Source organism: Balaenoptera musculus, chromosome 7, assembly GCF_009873245.2.
Source record: "Balaenoptera musculus isolate JJ_BM4_2016_0621 chromosome 7, mBalMus1.pri.v3, whole genome shotgun sequence".
Lineage (NCBI taxonomy): Eukaryota > Metazoa > Chordata > Mammalia > Artiodactyla > Balaenopteridae > Balaenoptera > Balaenoptera musculus.
Window position 1 is genome coordinate 50,871,470 of NC_045791.1, and position 15,956 is coordinate 50,887,425.

Genomic DNA, 15,956 nt, shown 5'->3' on the forward strand with positions numbered 1-15,956 from the left:
AAACAAAATCCCAGCATCACAAATGAACAGTACAAAGCACGTCAGCCACAAATGAACAGTCAAGTGGTATATCAGAAGAACACCTACAGATAGCCATCTATAACAGATGTTATAGAACATCTTGAGATGACCCCTTTCCACAAGCTTTGCAGAGCATCAGAGACCTCTGTATAGGGATATCTGGTAATGGCTTGAAAACCATTTGTACAAATACATGTAATGTTAGATCCTTGAGGCAATTTTCCGATTATACTCAGCCCTGCCAGGCTCACCCTCAGAGCATCCGGTTCTGGACAGAATCACAGGCAGGGGCTCTCTACAACTGTAACCACCTGCTCCGCTATCTTAATATTATATAATCATGTTTATATATAAATAGATACATCTCAAATGTGTGTATGCATGTATCTATATACACACACGTATAAATAAAAGACACTGATACAGGTATCTCCTGACTCAATTCTTTTCAATAAAAATAGATTTATATCTGTTTGTCTTCTATAGTAGGCAATGAAGTGAACTTAGCCACTTCTCAGGGTCCCTTAAGGCAGGGGTCCCCCACCCTTAGGCCGCAGACCACTACGGGTCCGCAGCCTGTTAGGAACCGGGCCGCACAGCAGGAGGTGAGCGGCGGGTGAGCGAGGGAAGCTTCCTCTGCCACTCCCCATCGCTCCCCATCGCTCGCATTACCTCCTGAACCATCACCCCACCCCCAGCTCCCATCCGTGGAAAAATCGTCTTCCACGAAACTGGTCCCTGGTGCCAAAAGGTTGGGGACCGCCGCCTTAAGGTACAATGACTGTGAGTATATGTGGTTTGAATAAACTAAAAACATTCAGTTTCAAAAACACAAAATAAAGCACAATGACATTCAATGGAATGCTGCCCTTGGATTTCATACTTAAAAGCTTTATACGTGAAACTCTTATAATAAAGGTCTAGTCTGAGCTCTTAACAATGACACATTGCTAAATAAGTCTGTTCAGATTTTCTATTTCTTCCTGAGGCAGTTTCAGCATTTTTTGTCTAAGAATTTATCCTTTTCACCTAAGTTGTCTAATGCGTTGGCATGAAGTTTCTCATAGTATTTCTCTATTACCTTTTAAATTTCTGTAAGGTTGGTAAATAATGTCTCCACTACATTGCTCAATAAATGTGACCTTATTTTTATCAACATGAATAGCCTTGAGCCAGTCACATAACCTCTCTGAGTCTCAAGTATATCATGAAGCTCTGTGATTTCCTCCCCATCTCTAAAATCTACAATGTGATTAGGGATCCCAGGAGGTAAAAATTTCTGGACCAAGTGTTCCCTTGAATGAGTTATACTCTTGTGAAGCAAGAGTCCTTAACAAGAGCAGAACCCTATAACATTATGAGGTTCATCCTCAAATGTAAAGACCTTCCTGTAACTTTTTTCATTTGAAAACAATCACTATTTTAATTCATAATACAAGAGATCTCCCCCAACCCAGATATATGATACTCCATTTAGGAAGTAGACACTCTATTTTCCATTTTATGAAGAAGGAATAAGAACTACCAGACAGAGAAATAGCAGGTCAATCTATCTCTGTAATCACATAAATAATATTTGCAACCTGAGGTTAACTTCTCTTCTTTATCCCTCAATGGTATGAGAAAAATGTTAATGTCTTTCCTTTCATGATTTTTAAATATTTTTGAAAAAGAAAACATATGTCCAAAACACTTCAGTGATCCTGTTTAAAATAAAAGGAGGAGGAAGAGGAGGAGAAAGGAAAAGAAAAGGAAAGCAAGTGGATTAGCAGCATCCAAGAACTGGTGTTTTAAATAAGAATTCTATGTCTTAGTCAAATTAGCCCACTGCAGAAAGACTGAATTCCATATCACAGATCCGCTTAATATCTGCAAAGAAATGCTGCTTCCATACCATATTAATGCCTGTGATACCTATTTCCTTTAAATAAACCCTGCTTTTAATTAAATGTCATTTGAATTAAAAGTACTCCGGTTAATTTTCAGGCTTTTAACTGGCACAGGTAACTAAAAGAGAAACCAATGTTTGACCTAAGCCTAACTTGGAAATATTCCAAAGTCCTGGAACCATTCACATATCAGTCTCTAGGCAGCAGAACCCAAATTTACCTTTGGGTTTTACAAATTCCATCATGTTTATGCTTTTTAAATATTTAATCAAGTCATATTATTATGTCCAAAACTCCAGGCCCCACTGAGAAAGTGTGTGAAACAAATGGCAAATCAACACAATATGGCTGATTCTTCATCTTCCTTTGTAACCCACACAGGAGAAAATTTGCCAGGAAATCTTTGGGGCGCCTCAGAAAAAGGTGATTAAAGCCCACAAAATTGAAAGCATGTGGAGCTAACTAAGGTGACTAAGTCCAGACTTGTAGAGTTTGAAGAACTCCCTCTTTCTTCTTAAGAAGAAATCAAGGCCTGACAAAGTCAATATGCACTCAAAGTGGCACAGCTAGTTGCAGAGGAACTAGAAGCCAGCTCTTGCAGACTGGAGTCCCAGGACTGTTCAAATTCTGCCTCTGCCACTCCGTGTGACCTCAAGCAAGTTACTTAAGCTCTCTGAGCTTTATTATATAGTTAGACATAATAGCAGTAATCCCCTGGAGCTATCTTGAGTGACAAATTAGAGAATGTATGTGAAAGCATTTCATAAACGCTATAAAGGACTACCAAAGTGCGAATTATTAGCATGCCCTTCCAAGATTTCCATCACAATATTAAGCTAGAATCATGCCTTAATTGCATACATCATCCTTTCCCTACACAAAATCCTCTTTTAAAAATAAGTGGTCCTTCCAAGGTCCCCTGTGACATTTCCATTCTTACCAACCACTCTTCCCCTATGTGCCAAAGATACTGCATTTGGCTTAAGATGAAAAAATGTACAAACTAAGAAACAAAATTAATAGCTTTAAGGTGCTGAGAGGTACCTAATTAACTGGGAAGAGGATATGCCCTGCAGTTAAACAGATCAGAGTTCAAATCCTGACTCCGTTTCTTAATGACAGGAAGACATAGCCAATTTATTTAACCTGTAAGCTGGTTTCCTCACTTGTTTAAAAGAGAGAGACAGAGAGACAGACAATACCTAACTCACAGGATTGTTACAGGGATGAAATGAGATAATCCATGTACTGTTTAGCACGATGTCTGGTATAGAATAAGTGTTCAATAACAGGTAGCTATGGGCTTGACTGCAGTTCAGAACACAATGTGTAAATTAAAGAGAAACGTGGTTATCGTCTACTTTATGTTATTGCATGCTTTCAGTAGGTTAACCTGAGTTACTACAATGAAGTATAAAAATAAGTATTTACTTACTGCATCCCGTCTCATCAAAATGGTCACCACAGTCATTGACGTCATCACATACAAGGTGCTGTGAAATGCAACGTCCATTGCTACACTTAAATTCATCTTCTGTACAAGGTCTAGGAGTCGGTTCTGCACCTAAAATTTAAGAATAAGGTAAAGTCAAAACCTTTTCTTCTGTGAAACACGACGCTTCCTTCTGTGGCAGAGGCAGTATTTCCACAAATAAGCTCGTGCGCTTCCCTACAATTCCTCGTCTCCCTTGCAGTTAGGTTGGGACCATGTGTCTTGTTCAGGCCAATGGACTATGAGTTGGAGGTGACACGTGTCACTTCTGAGCTGAAGCTATTAAAGCCTATGTGCCTCCCTGCTCAGCAACCCAGGGACCATGTGTATCAGGTGGCCTCGCATCAAGATGGAGAAGGGCGTGCAACCTGCGCTGGCCTTTACGTGAGTGAGAAATAAGCCTTTGCTACGTCACACCACTGAGAGTTTGAGATTTGTTGGTTGCGGTCACTAGTATTAATTACCCTAAATGATATAGAAGTAGAGCACTTCCATAACAAAAACCTAAAATATTCGGCATTGGCGTCAGTCAGGAGGCAGACAACGAGGAAAGTGATCCCAAAGGAGGGAAAGATGGAGACCTGTGTTACGCAGTGGCAAAGTATTTGTAAAGTTGTCACCTCGGAAAAACTGGAAGGCGGACCACATGTTTACTGAACTTGTCAATCTGGGCAAAGAGGTTAGAAAATGTAATGTTAATAATGTGCACGCGGGCTTCCCTGGTGGCGCAGTGGTTGAGAATCTGCCTGCCAATGCAGGGGACACGGGTTCGAGCCCTGGTCTGGGAAGATCCCACATGCCGCGGAGCAACTAGGCCCGTGAGCCACAACTACTGAGCCTGCGCGTCTGGAGCCTGTGCTCCGCAACAAGAGAGGCCGCGATAGTGAGAGGCCCGCACACCGCAATGAAGAGTGGCCCCCACTCGCTGCGACTAGAGAAAGCCCTCGCACAGAAACGAAGACCCAACACAGCCATGGATAAATAAATAAATAAATAAACCCAAAGTTTAAAAAAAAAAAATAAATAATAATGTGCACGGGTTGCCATTACCTGAGTTTGGCAAGAAAGAGATAAGCTCGGGGAAGAACTGGTTGATTTACAAGCAGAAATCAAAGAAAATAAAGTCCAGAAATTTACAGTTTGCAGAGAACCTACTGCATTTCGATGACACAAGACTCTGAAGTTTAAAAAGGACCAGTCAAATCTCTTAGTTGAATTAAAGCCCATCTACTTTTCTGGCCTGAATACAACTGACAAAGTTGACACAAAGGTGCATGAGGGAAACAAAGCAAAGAAATGCAACAAATTCAAGAACTGTGTCTCCAAAAAAAAACCCCAGAACCAAACCAAACAAACAAACAAAAACACTGAGTAAGGTTATTGACACTTAGAACTAACTGGAAGCAAGCAGATCAAAAGCCTGCTCGGTTTCTGGAACATATGACCAAATAAACCAAAACACTGTGACTGAGGTGACAAAACTCTTGGGCCGCCAACCTTCTACAAGCAGGGAGTGGCTGGGAAAGCTGTACCGCCCCTAAGGAGGGCATACTCCCTTGTTCCCTCTTCATTTGAAGAGGGATATAGACAAGCAACCACTCCCAAAGGGCGGAGGCAGAGACAATGAGGAAAAATGGGCGTAGGTGCTCCTCTGAGGGCAGAGTCTTGACCTCATCGATGAATCTCCTCCACTCCCCACTATATAAGGGCCTTCACAATGTCTGCACAGGGTAAACATACAATTTACTCTCCAAGTCGATACACTTGTGAGAGGGAAAGGAGCTCTATTAACAATTCCACTAGGGCAACAGACGTAAATCAGGACTGTCCTGGGCCAACATGTGCCACCGTAGCCCAGTGGCATTTCAGAATGGCTACAGAACAGGGATGGCAATGAGTCTCTCATTCTTTCTTTCCCAATGAGGATGTTTATTTCCATTATGCTCTCCCTGTTCTACCACTATCTACTGGGGGCAGGAGACACAAATAAAACTAGTGTCTTAGTTTATGGGTCTCCAGACCAAGAGGAAACACATCTGGAATTGATGGCACGACTAGTGCCTGTCACCTGGAGCTCCTGGATTTCATTTACTGAGAGGGACTCTGGGTTATGTCCCTGGGGGAGGGGTTAAGAGTGTTCTATGCATGGAAAGAAAAGTGCACGGGGAATTTTAGTGACACCAGGGTAAATTGTGGTAGAAACAAATGGTGTTCACTAAATAGCCATGCACTTCCCTGCATTTCCCAGTCCCCCGTGCAGTTAGATTGGGACCATGTGACTAGGGCCAACCAATGGACCGTGAGCACGCGTGACACCTGTCATTTCCAGGCCCAGCAAGTTAGGAAACTGTCTCCTCCATTTCTCTCTTCTCCTGCCTCAGCAACCTTGAAGACTATGTGTTCCAGATGGCATAATTACAGGATGGAGGGAGTTGCCTGACCTTCATCAAACTTTAGTCCTCTGCTGTTTTAAGCTATTGAAATGTTGCAGTTCGCCTACTGTGATGGCTAGCAGTGATTCCTCTAACATCCTGCTCCCTGAGAAGAATTTTAGCTTACTACCCCTTTTTTTCCCACTCTGGGATTTGACCACATGCTACAAATGTCTGGCTCCATTGAAAAATGGCATGATTGACAGGGGAAATGGAAAGAGAAGAGGGAAAGGGGTAAACCTGCCCCAATTTTTTAAAAAGGTTTTATTTCTGGGTTTTCATTCTTTTGTGCTATGCTTCAAACAAACATATTAACAATCTTATAACCACAGGTTCATCTCTGCCCCAAAAAGGTGAGGGAGAGGGAGGGTACAAACTTGAACATGGCAAGAGTATCAAAGTGCCCCTGACACCCAGTCGCCAGGATGGCCATCTGGGATGGCAGCTGACAGTAAGCATTTTAAGACCACATCAATATAAGGAATAGAAAATAGAAAAGTTAAGCATTTATCTAAATTTTCCCAGATAATATCCTTTTAGGAAAAAAAATAATTCGACTCAGGAGGAATAATTTTCCTCACTGACTTTTTTAGATAAATTAAATTGCCCAGAAAATTAATCAACTCTCTCCTTCAATGGATAGATTTAAAACAGTCTCAAAATGGAAAAGCACAGATTTTTCAATATCTAAAATATTAAATGCAGCCAGTTTGAAACTTATCTCTTAAAATAATCTATCATCTTTCTCTTCTGGGAAATGCATTTTCATTTTAAAGAAGGGTATTAGATAAGCTCTGTGAACACCAGAGCTGCCTTAGTTAACATGATCTTTCAGTGGGGCATTGAGAATTTCCCATGCCTAGACTGGCAATTAGAAACTCTAGGCTGAAGAGTGACCAAACCTCATCTTTGAAAAGAGAGAAACCATTAGTTCGTGAAGTGTGACTCAACCACTATTCAGTATTTGTTCTCACTTTCTTAAGGAACTTGGCAACATCTGGTTCAAATGAAATAGGAAGAAGCGGGGAAGGGTTGCATCTGAGTAATGCGTGTTTATAGGGTCTTGCAAACAATAATGTCCATGGAGATCTGCACTCATGGGTGCAGCTCAAGCCTCTACAGAACGAACTGCAATCCCTGAGGTACATTTTGCAAACTGCAAGCAATTGGGGGCCCTTCTCTTTCCCTTCTCCCTTTTGACTTTTGCTTACAGTTCTCCTTTTTCTCATCACTTCCATCTCCACAGTCATCCTCATGGTTGCACAGCTCATGACGATAAATGCAGCGATTGTTGTCACACCGGAAACGGTGTGGTGAATCACAGGGAACGCTCACTAAAACACACGATGGAAAAGCAAAAGTACAGGTTAAGAGCAAAACATAAGGGTCAGTGTCTAAAAACACTCCTGTGCCAGCGCCAGGCTTGCTTGATTCACCCCTTCATTGGTTTGTTCGATTAACCAATCGACAAATAGCTCTGAGTGTCTAGTTGACACCTTGGCGCTGTGCCGGGCATCAGATTCAATTGGGAAAAAGAAAGACACAATCCTTATCCTCATGGGACGTTTATTCTAGCAGGAGAGCAGACTTTACAAATTAACCATTCAACTACAACTGTGGTAAGAGCCACAAAGGAAACATGCTGTGAAAGCATCTACTGTGGAGATATGATATAGGTCTGGGGGAGGAGGGGTCAGAAGAGGCTTCACATGGAAAAATTCTGAGTCAGGAAGGCAGGCTTCTGGACCTGAATAAAAGGTCTCTGGGCTGAAGCATGGAGTGAGAGGGACAATGGTGGCCAGGAGGCTGGAGAGGCCAGCAGGACCATACCTGAGCCAAGAGGCCACTGTTTGTCCCTCTGACTGGAGTTATCATTGAGCCTCTAGAACACAAAGTTTTTCATTAAAGTTTTACACCATGATGGACTTTCCTACCTGAATTCCCTCACCTATTGCACTTAAAGTTGGTATTTCATAAGCAAACCCTGACTCACTTTATTATCCAGAATTAGACCTCTGGCTAATGCTTGTGTCCCTGTGAGGAACCTACAGGTAGAACCCAGGTCCCTTAGTTGCTACAGGGGAAACGGTCCTCTATGCATGTACCAGGAATTCAGTGAACTCAACCCACATGTTCCTCTTTCCCATGGAGGACTTGGGCTGTTTGATTTTCCTTCTGCCTGGGTACCACAAACAGGGAGCAAGAGGAGAGACTTGTAATGAGGTTGGGGGGAAAAAATTCAGCTCTGAGAGTTGGTTCTTGGAAGTATCGTTAATAGAACTTTGCAAGAATTATTTGCTGTGAAAGGCAAATGAAACATTATAAAACAGTGTTGGTCACTTTTTCATGTGGCTATATGTCTCTGCCTCCCCAAAGTTTAATTTTACTAACTATGGGCACTTTATCTTTTAGAGGGAAGCAACTTCCTGAGGACCTCTTCTTTGAAAGTTACACATGCTTTTTCAAGATTCATCAAGTGAAAACAAAACAAAACATGGTTAGTTCCTTATACAAAACTAAGATGTGGCAAGGAAAGTGTTGGGATGCCACTGGGAAAATATAATGTACGCTAATTCAAAGTTCTTTGGGGGGAAGGAATACTCTGATATATCATTTTCTAGAGTCAAATCCCTGGGCTAAAAATGAATTGTTTTCAAAGGCCACAAAATGTTTAAAACTATGGATGTTTGCCCAACTTTCTCATGTCCCAAGTAGAGAACTAAGCAGGAAGGCCAAGTGAAAGCACACTAATGCAGATGAATCTAGGAAACTGAATGGAAGAGGTGATGAGAACCTCACAAGCAAATTGCAGCTAAGTCAGACTAGGAGTTAACCAAGAGTTCCAGAAGGAATGTTTCTGGGAGTGTCTTCTCCTGTGTTGGGGGCTTTTACTTACATGAAATTCTTAACCTTTAGCTTGCATCAGGATCACCTGGAGGGCTTATTAATGCAGAGAGTGCTGGGTCCCCCTGCCAGAGATTCGGATCGGGTAGATCTGGGGTGGGCCCATGAATCTGTATTTCTAACACGTTCCCAGGTAATACTGACTCTCCTAGTACAGAGATGACACTCAGAACTACTGCCTTTGAGTCTCTCCAATGACTCAAAGCATGGAGCAAAATGACCAAAACAAACTCTATTTTCATTCACTTTGTTAAAATCAGTAGTTCTCAACCAGGAGACTAAACTAAAAGCTAAGGAGCTTTCTCAATATACATTTTGCTCAGGCCTGACATGTCCTTGGACATTCTGGTTCAATAGGTCTAAGCCTAGGGTGGGACCAGAGCGTGTGCTTTTGAAATACCTCTCCCCAGGTGATTCTGATGGGTACCCAAATTGAGACTCACTGGTTTAAAAAATAAATAGACACAAGAGGGAAGAGATATGGGGATATATGTATATGTGTAACTGATTCACTTTGTTATATAGCAGAAACTAACACACCATTGTAAAGCAATTATACCCCAATAAAGACGTTTAAATAAATAAATAAATAAATATGCATCATACAACAGAAAAGAATTAGATGGGCTTGAATTGTGAAGTAAAGTGAAGTGACTAAGGACTAACTAGTTTTAAAATTTCCTAAAGGTGTTCTCTGAAGCTCTGGGGGTTTAGCAGAAGTACTCTGAGGGGCACTGAAAGTAGGATGGAGCAGGAGAGATGTACACCCCCGCCCTAACTCAGATTTCAACCACGACAGATCTGCCTCTATTTATGCAAATTGCCTTTGAGGGCCACAAAATGTTTAACACTATGGATGCTTGCCCAACTTTCTCATGTTCCAAGTAGAGAAGTAAGCAGCAAGGCCAAGTGAAACCACACTAATGCAGATCATGTGTCCAGTACTCAAAAACTGTACAACCGCCCTCCTGGATCACATGCTCCACATAAGAAACATTGACAACACCACCCCCAGTCTCTCTCACTCACAGCACAGATGAAGTTCTTCATCGGAACCATCGCCACAGTCGTTATCACCATCACACTTCCAAGATGACTGGATACAAACATGATTTTTACATTCGAACATAGTAGCTGGGCAGTATGCCCCATTGGGAAAGCGAGTGGCTGTCGGTGGGGAGGAGACATAGTCAAATTATTAGAAAAAGATACTTTTTGGAAAGCTATCCGGCTGTTCCTCCTTTACAGAAAGAGCTCTCCTAATGGAAAGAGTTCTATTATAGCCTGCCCTTCCTGATTCAACCAGATGTTCTGTGGCTTTAAACTGTCTGAAATTCTGACGGAATGTTTCTTAAGGATAGATGACCAAACCCAGTATTCAATGACATGAGTCATTCCGTGGACAGCACTGCACTTTTTCTTTATAGGCAAGTGCAACCCTTCAGCGGTGTCAACACTGGCTTTTCCTATCATCCATTTATACAGTCTCTTGGAAACCAGGTTTTAAGATGCAGTAACCGCATTATCAACAAAATCCATCATGGATAATCATCAACAATTAATATTTATTCAGTGATTCAAAAAGACCAAAATGCAAATGATCATATTGGCTTTATACTTTTAAACAATTTTATATGCCATTATTCAATTCAGAAAATGTTTAATGCTGGGACTTCATTATGTTTGAATACCCTTTTATTCATTGCTTGAATATTCTTTTACCTGCCAAGTTTTTATCCAATTAATGATTTGTAGAGTAGCTGATAACATATAAATACTTTTGTTAGCACAGACACTTAATATATTCTCTATTTGAAATATTATTAATGAAATGTACTTGAATGTCTACTGTGAAATATATGGACATGGTGACTCAGGCCCCAGGTAAACTGATAATTATCAATGAATGCTGAATAGAAAATATCTATGGTCTTTTAATATAAGAAGTGGTGGCTGATGGGAAAGGTTGGGTCTAAACTGCCATATCCATACATTTCAGACAAACGGTGCCACGGGTGACTAGAAACTTACGGCAAGTGGCTTCATCAGAGGCATCGTGACAATCGGCAAACCCATCGCATTTCATTTGGTCAGGAATGCAGTGCCCACTATCACACTGAAAATATCCAGGATGGCAGGTCATCATCTCTGAAGAGAAAAGACTGTCATTTCCAGGATGCCTTGGCATTCTCAGACAACTGTTAGTTCCGTGGAGGGTAATAAGTCTTCCATCACATTCCTATCCATACCCGGTGACTGGCTCACAACAAACCCACGCCTTGTGGTTAGCGAGTAAATAAACTCTCAAAGGTACACCTTCCCCGTTCAAAATATGGAGATGGAAGTAGCGATCTCTCTTCTATTAAATATCTCTAGCTCTTAAACTTTTCCTCAAAAACCTGAACTCCCCAACTTTTACTGTTTTGCATGCTGATTTTTCTCAGACTCAACCCTTAATCAGTAAGAGCTGTAAAACTACTTGGGGTTTATGATTCCTATTCTAACATCTGACCTCTACACCAGGGAGCTACAGCTGTATATATGTTTTAGGGCCACTTTCTGGAGAATAGTAGGAAGACCAATGTTTTTATTTGTTTATAAGGTCCATGCAGATTAAACTCTGTTCCTAGCAGAGGTTTAAGTTAAAATGAGATTTTGAAAACTCTCTTGCGATTTCCCCCTATTATTATTGATCTAGACTGCTATAAGGTAATCATAAAGCATAGAAAAAATGTATGTAAAGCAGAAGGTACTGTAATGTTAAGGTTTATATATTACATAAATTACACAGAAATCATTTAAGTCTAAAAAACCTTCCAAACACACATGTGAAGTCCCTACTTCCGACCAATACGCTGACCCTAGTACAAGACTCTCTGGAAAGCCCCTTAAAGAGCTGTGACAGTTACCGCAGTCCCGCTCATCTGAGTTGTCCCCACAGTCATTGTTTTGGTCACAGATCCATCGAGAAGGAATGCAGCTCTGATCATCACACCGAAACTCGCTCTCTGTGCATTCCCGGGGGGCTGAAAAAGAAAGCCACATGGCCATTAGAGGGCACCAGGAATCATACATAGGGGACAGGCTTGTGGACCGGCCCAAGTGTCCTCTGTGCCTAACGCCCTCCTGTGTCCCAAGTCCCAGACTGTCCAGCCTCCAAAAATAGACTTTACACCTCAATTGTAAGTCTGTAAAGAATGGACTTTGTCAAAAAGTTTGTCCAAAGGTGATTTAATCTTAAGATAATTTTTCATTTCCTGAAACTCCAGATAACCTCCTATAGGATTCAACATGAACTTTCTTATGAACAATAAAATGCCAATTGGATCGCCCTTTTGTGTAAGAAGTTTTTAGTCAATTGATAATTGCAGGTGTAATCAGCATCCTGATTCTCTCAACTGCCTATACCTTCTTACTTCCAAAAGGGGACTAAAGTCAGAATGTATTTCATGTTAGTTAATCTGAAATCGATATATATCATAAGGCAATGATATATTGTAAGTCACCTCAAGTTCTTTTTGAAAAAAAAATAAACTTGAGTATAAATAAATAAATAAGAGACAAAAGATACACTTGGGTAAATATTCTTCTCCCAGAGCTTGATTACAACCAGCTGAGAAGGAATTGAAAAAGTAGTAATGTACCAGTCAGAAAACAAGAGATCAGGTAGCCATCCTCCTACCCTTTGAGGATGAACGGCATAGACAGTTGAATTACAGACAAAAAGCTGACATCACCACTCCAGTGGCACGTAAGGATGAAGGACCCTGAACACTCACTACAGTTTTCCTCATCTGAATGGTCTCCACAGTCACTGTGCCCATCACATCTCCAGCGAAGAGGGATGCAGTGGTGATTTGTACAGCGAAATTCCCCAGAAGGTTTGCATGCCATCGACTCTGCAAAGCACAGTCATTGCAAATACTTCAGAAACCCATGGTCAAGAAATGTCGAAGTAGTACTGGCCTTCTTGTGAGATGGTCTGAGGCTTATGCTACCATATTCTCAAAGCTCCCAGAAAGAGGAATGCCAGCCACATTCACTGTCAATATTCCTCTTTAGGCTAAACTGAATCTATCCTACTGTTTGAAACTAGATCCGTTCTCTTTTGTAGAAACTGTTCAAAAAATGATTTGGTCCCTGGCTTGCAATTTGCAACGAAGGCCTGGAAAGGAAAATTAAGTGATGCCACCAGCAAACAAAACATGTCCATCACATTGTCTTTAGTTGATTAGATTCAGTGTTCTTATTAAAATAACCCAATATCTTCCTTACCTCTCTTCCAACTAAACCTAACACACACACACAGAGACACTGTTATCAAGTTAGAGTATATGCCTAATCTTGGCAAATTCCATTCATTCATTTGGCCTTTTGTCCATAAATTTTCTATGTTGCCAGACACAGAGGATGTGGAAAGTCAGAGGGAGATTCAGAATATGAAAATCTCCAAATAAGAAATATTCTGATTTTGAAATATCCTTTTTAGAGATAGATACCAAATCTTTTCTCTACTCCCCCTTTCATTCCTTTCAATCAATCTCTAAGATTAGACAGACAGTTTAAACTTGTCAGGCATAAATAGGAATTCTGCATTTGGGAGAAATTACACAAATTCCTAACATCTTCACAAGGTCTTCCCCAAGTATAGTATCCTTTGAGACACATTTCATTTAAGATGTATAAAGTAAACTCCCAATATCCCTGTAAAATGCCACAAAAATGTAACATGTTATTAGAGGCAAACAAAGGAAGGATGATGTGGGAAATCCGCTCTCATCTCCGGTGAACAAAGGAAGGATGATGTGGGAAATCCGCTCTCATCTCCTGCTTAGTTGTTTGCCCCTCCCTCCTCCCCTGCAGCCCCTCCCTACCACAGTCCTGCTCATCGCTGTTGTCCCGGCAGTCGTTGAAACCATTGCACACAGCCCACTGCAGGATGCAGCGGTAGTTTGTTTTACAGTCGAATTCCGTATAGTTGTCACAGCGGTAGGCAGGGCTCACTGAAAAGAGAGGAAGGAGCAAGGTCAGAACTGAAGTCTCGGTCCTGCCAGGAAACCAAAGACACCTTTCCATTGTCTTATTTAGGATGCGGTGCTGATGAGTAATGGTGACCACGTTACCAACCAAACGGACTCTGGCAACTGTGTCTCTTTTAGGTGTGATCCGTTCACCCAAAGCAGAAAGACAGAGTCCTTAAGTTTTCTCACCGTTTCATTACCACTCATTTATGTTGCAGTCAAACTTTGGGGGGAGTGGGGCGGGGTGGGGGGGAAGAACTGGGTCTGAAGTAAAAAAAAACCAGGTTGAAGTGTCAGCTCTGGCACGAAGTAGAAAAGTGACCAACCACTTAACATGAAGCTCAGGTTCCTCACTTGTAAAATGAGAGTTGGTAACACCCACTTTCCCTACCTCACCATGTTTCTCTGAGGCTCAAAAGAGAAAGTGCTAGACAGACAAAGTGTAAGTTCTTGTTATCATATTCTGGACAGTTAGACATTCGTGTATGGAGAGCAGGAATCAGCCGCTTGAGAACCGGGGGCGTGGTTCAACCCGCAGGCTGTGCGTGCGGCTCTCCTTTGCCTTGTGGTGCCGGAAGAGCCGCGGGGAAGAGCCAAGAGGGGGCACCCCATGGGGCTGCAGCAGGGGCTGCACACCCTCTCTCCATCCACACAGAGCTGCTCGTGTTCCCTGCTCCCAGTCAGGCCAGGTCCCTCTCACAGGAACTTACAGCATTCCTGGAGGGGCTCATCTGAGTAGTCTCCACAGTCATTGTCTACATCACACTTCCAGCTCTGAGGGATGCAGTGGCCATTGGCACACTTAAAATAGCCCGGCCGGCAGGTCCTGCTGGCACAGTGGGAACTGTCTTCGTCCGAGTTATCTCCGCAGTCGTCCTCCATGTCACACTGCCAGGATTCCGGGATGCAACGTTTGTTGGCGCACTGCCACTCGCTGGACTCACACTGGTGATGCTCTGCAAGCGAGGACGTTTGGTTATCAGCTTGGAAGGTGTCAGGAACAAAAGCTCCTAATTTACCCTAATGCATCCTGGAGAACTCGATTATAATTTCTTCTTAGAGGACTTATGCCCTAATGCACTTATTATTAACCAGTACCACTACATGAGCAGTTAGTCCTTTGACTATTACTGTCTCCTAAATTCTTAAATATCTTTTTCTCGCATGCAGAATTAGGGGATAAGGACTGAATCGCTGACAGCCTACTAAATTCACCTTCTGCTGTACCTGCTGCCCTAATGGACAATGGTTTTCAAACTTTCTGTTTGTTGCTATTGTTTATGTGTTGATTTTGGTTTGGAGAGTTGTCTTTTTGGGTTTTGGTGGGGCTTTTTTATTTTTCTATTTTTTGGCTTTTTAAAAATGGAAACATAAATAAATATTACAACTGAGAGTCCCTGTTTAAAATGTGGGAATCCCTCATTTCATCCTCAATGTTAGCTCTCAAAGGAGATTCTATGCACAGCATACAGTAAAGAACCATCAATATAGACAACTTAGTATCTACCTCAACCATCTACCTTGTAGAGACCTTGGGATTTTTTTAAAACTTTATAAAAATAGATATAGGATGGACTCTGAGTTTTTTTTTCCCTAGGATTTTGGACCAGTTTTTGGATTATGACATTCAGAAAATCCCTACAGAACCATGGGCGATCAACTATAGAAGTGGGCAAAGAAGGTAGAAAGTAATTCAACACACCACAAAGAACAGAGTCTTCATCGGACCCATCAGGGCAATCCTGATGAGCATTGCATATGAAGTGTGGGCTGGTACAGTTGCCATCCATGCACTGGTACTGTCCTAACCGGCAGTAGCGCTGCGGGCAAGTGATGGGTTCATCGGAACCATCCAAGCAGTCTCTCTGCCCATCACATTTCCACCAGATAGGAATACACCTACACAGAGAAAACAGAGCACTGCTCCTAGCAAAACACCAAGTGATTAGAGGAGCAGGCAATGAATATCCAGAGAGAAGAAGGCAAAATTGAATTCCAAGCAATGATACACACGAGTTCTCTCATGACCCAAGAAGAGGATCAATTAAACCTTGGCTACTGTGGAATATTTTCAGAGAAAACATAACGAGGTGACATAGAACAGGTTTGTTAAGACCCAACACACACTGAAAAAATGCTTTGAGTATGATGATTAAATTCCTGCCACAACAAAGAGTGGAGTGTGTGTTTGGAGCTG

At 41.9% G+C, this 15,956-nt stretch overlaps 1 protein-coding gene across 1 annotated transcript in view; it reads right to left on the reverse strand.

Annotated features, from left to right (window-relative positions):
* Positions 1–15,956, reverse strand: part of LRP2 (LDL receptor related protein 2) — a 197,517-nt gene that overhangs the window by 23,307 nt on the left and 158,254 nt on the right. The window contains exons 55-63 of the mRNA XM_036858038.1: positions 15,462–15,658; positions 14,470–14,715; positions 13,613–13,741; positions 12,518–12,637; positions 11,648–11,764; positions 10,770–10,886; positions 9,768–9,905; positions 7,046–7,168; positions 3,346–3,474 (exon numbers count right to left, since the gene is read on the reverse strand). Coding sequence (XP_036713933.1) covers positions 3,346–3,474; positions 7,046–7,168; positions 9,768–9,905; positions 10,770–10,886; positions 11,648–11,764; positions 12,518–12,637; positions 13,613–13,741; positions 14,470–14,715; positions 15,462–15,658 — 1,316 coding nt within the window. The remainder of the gene's footprint in view (positions 1–3,345; positions 3,475–7,045; positions 7,169–9,767; positions 9,906–10,769; positions 10,887–11,647; positions 11,765–12,517; positions 12,638–13,612; positions 13,742–14,469; positions 14,716–15,461; positions 15,659–15,956) is intronic.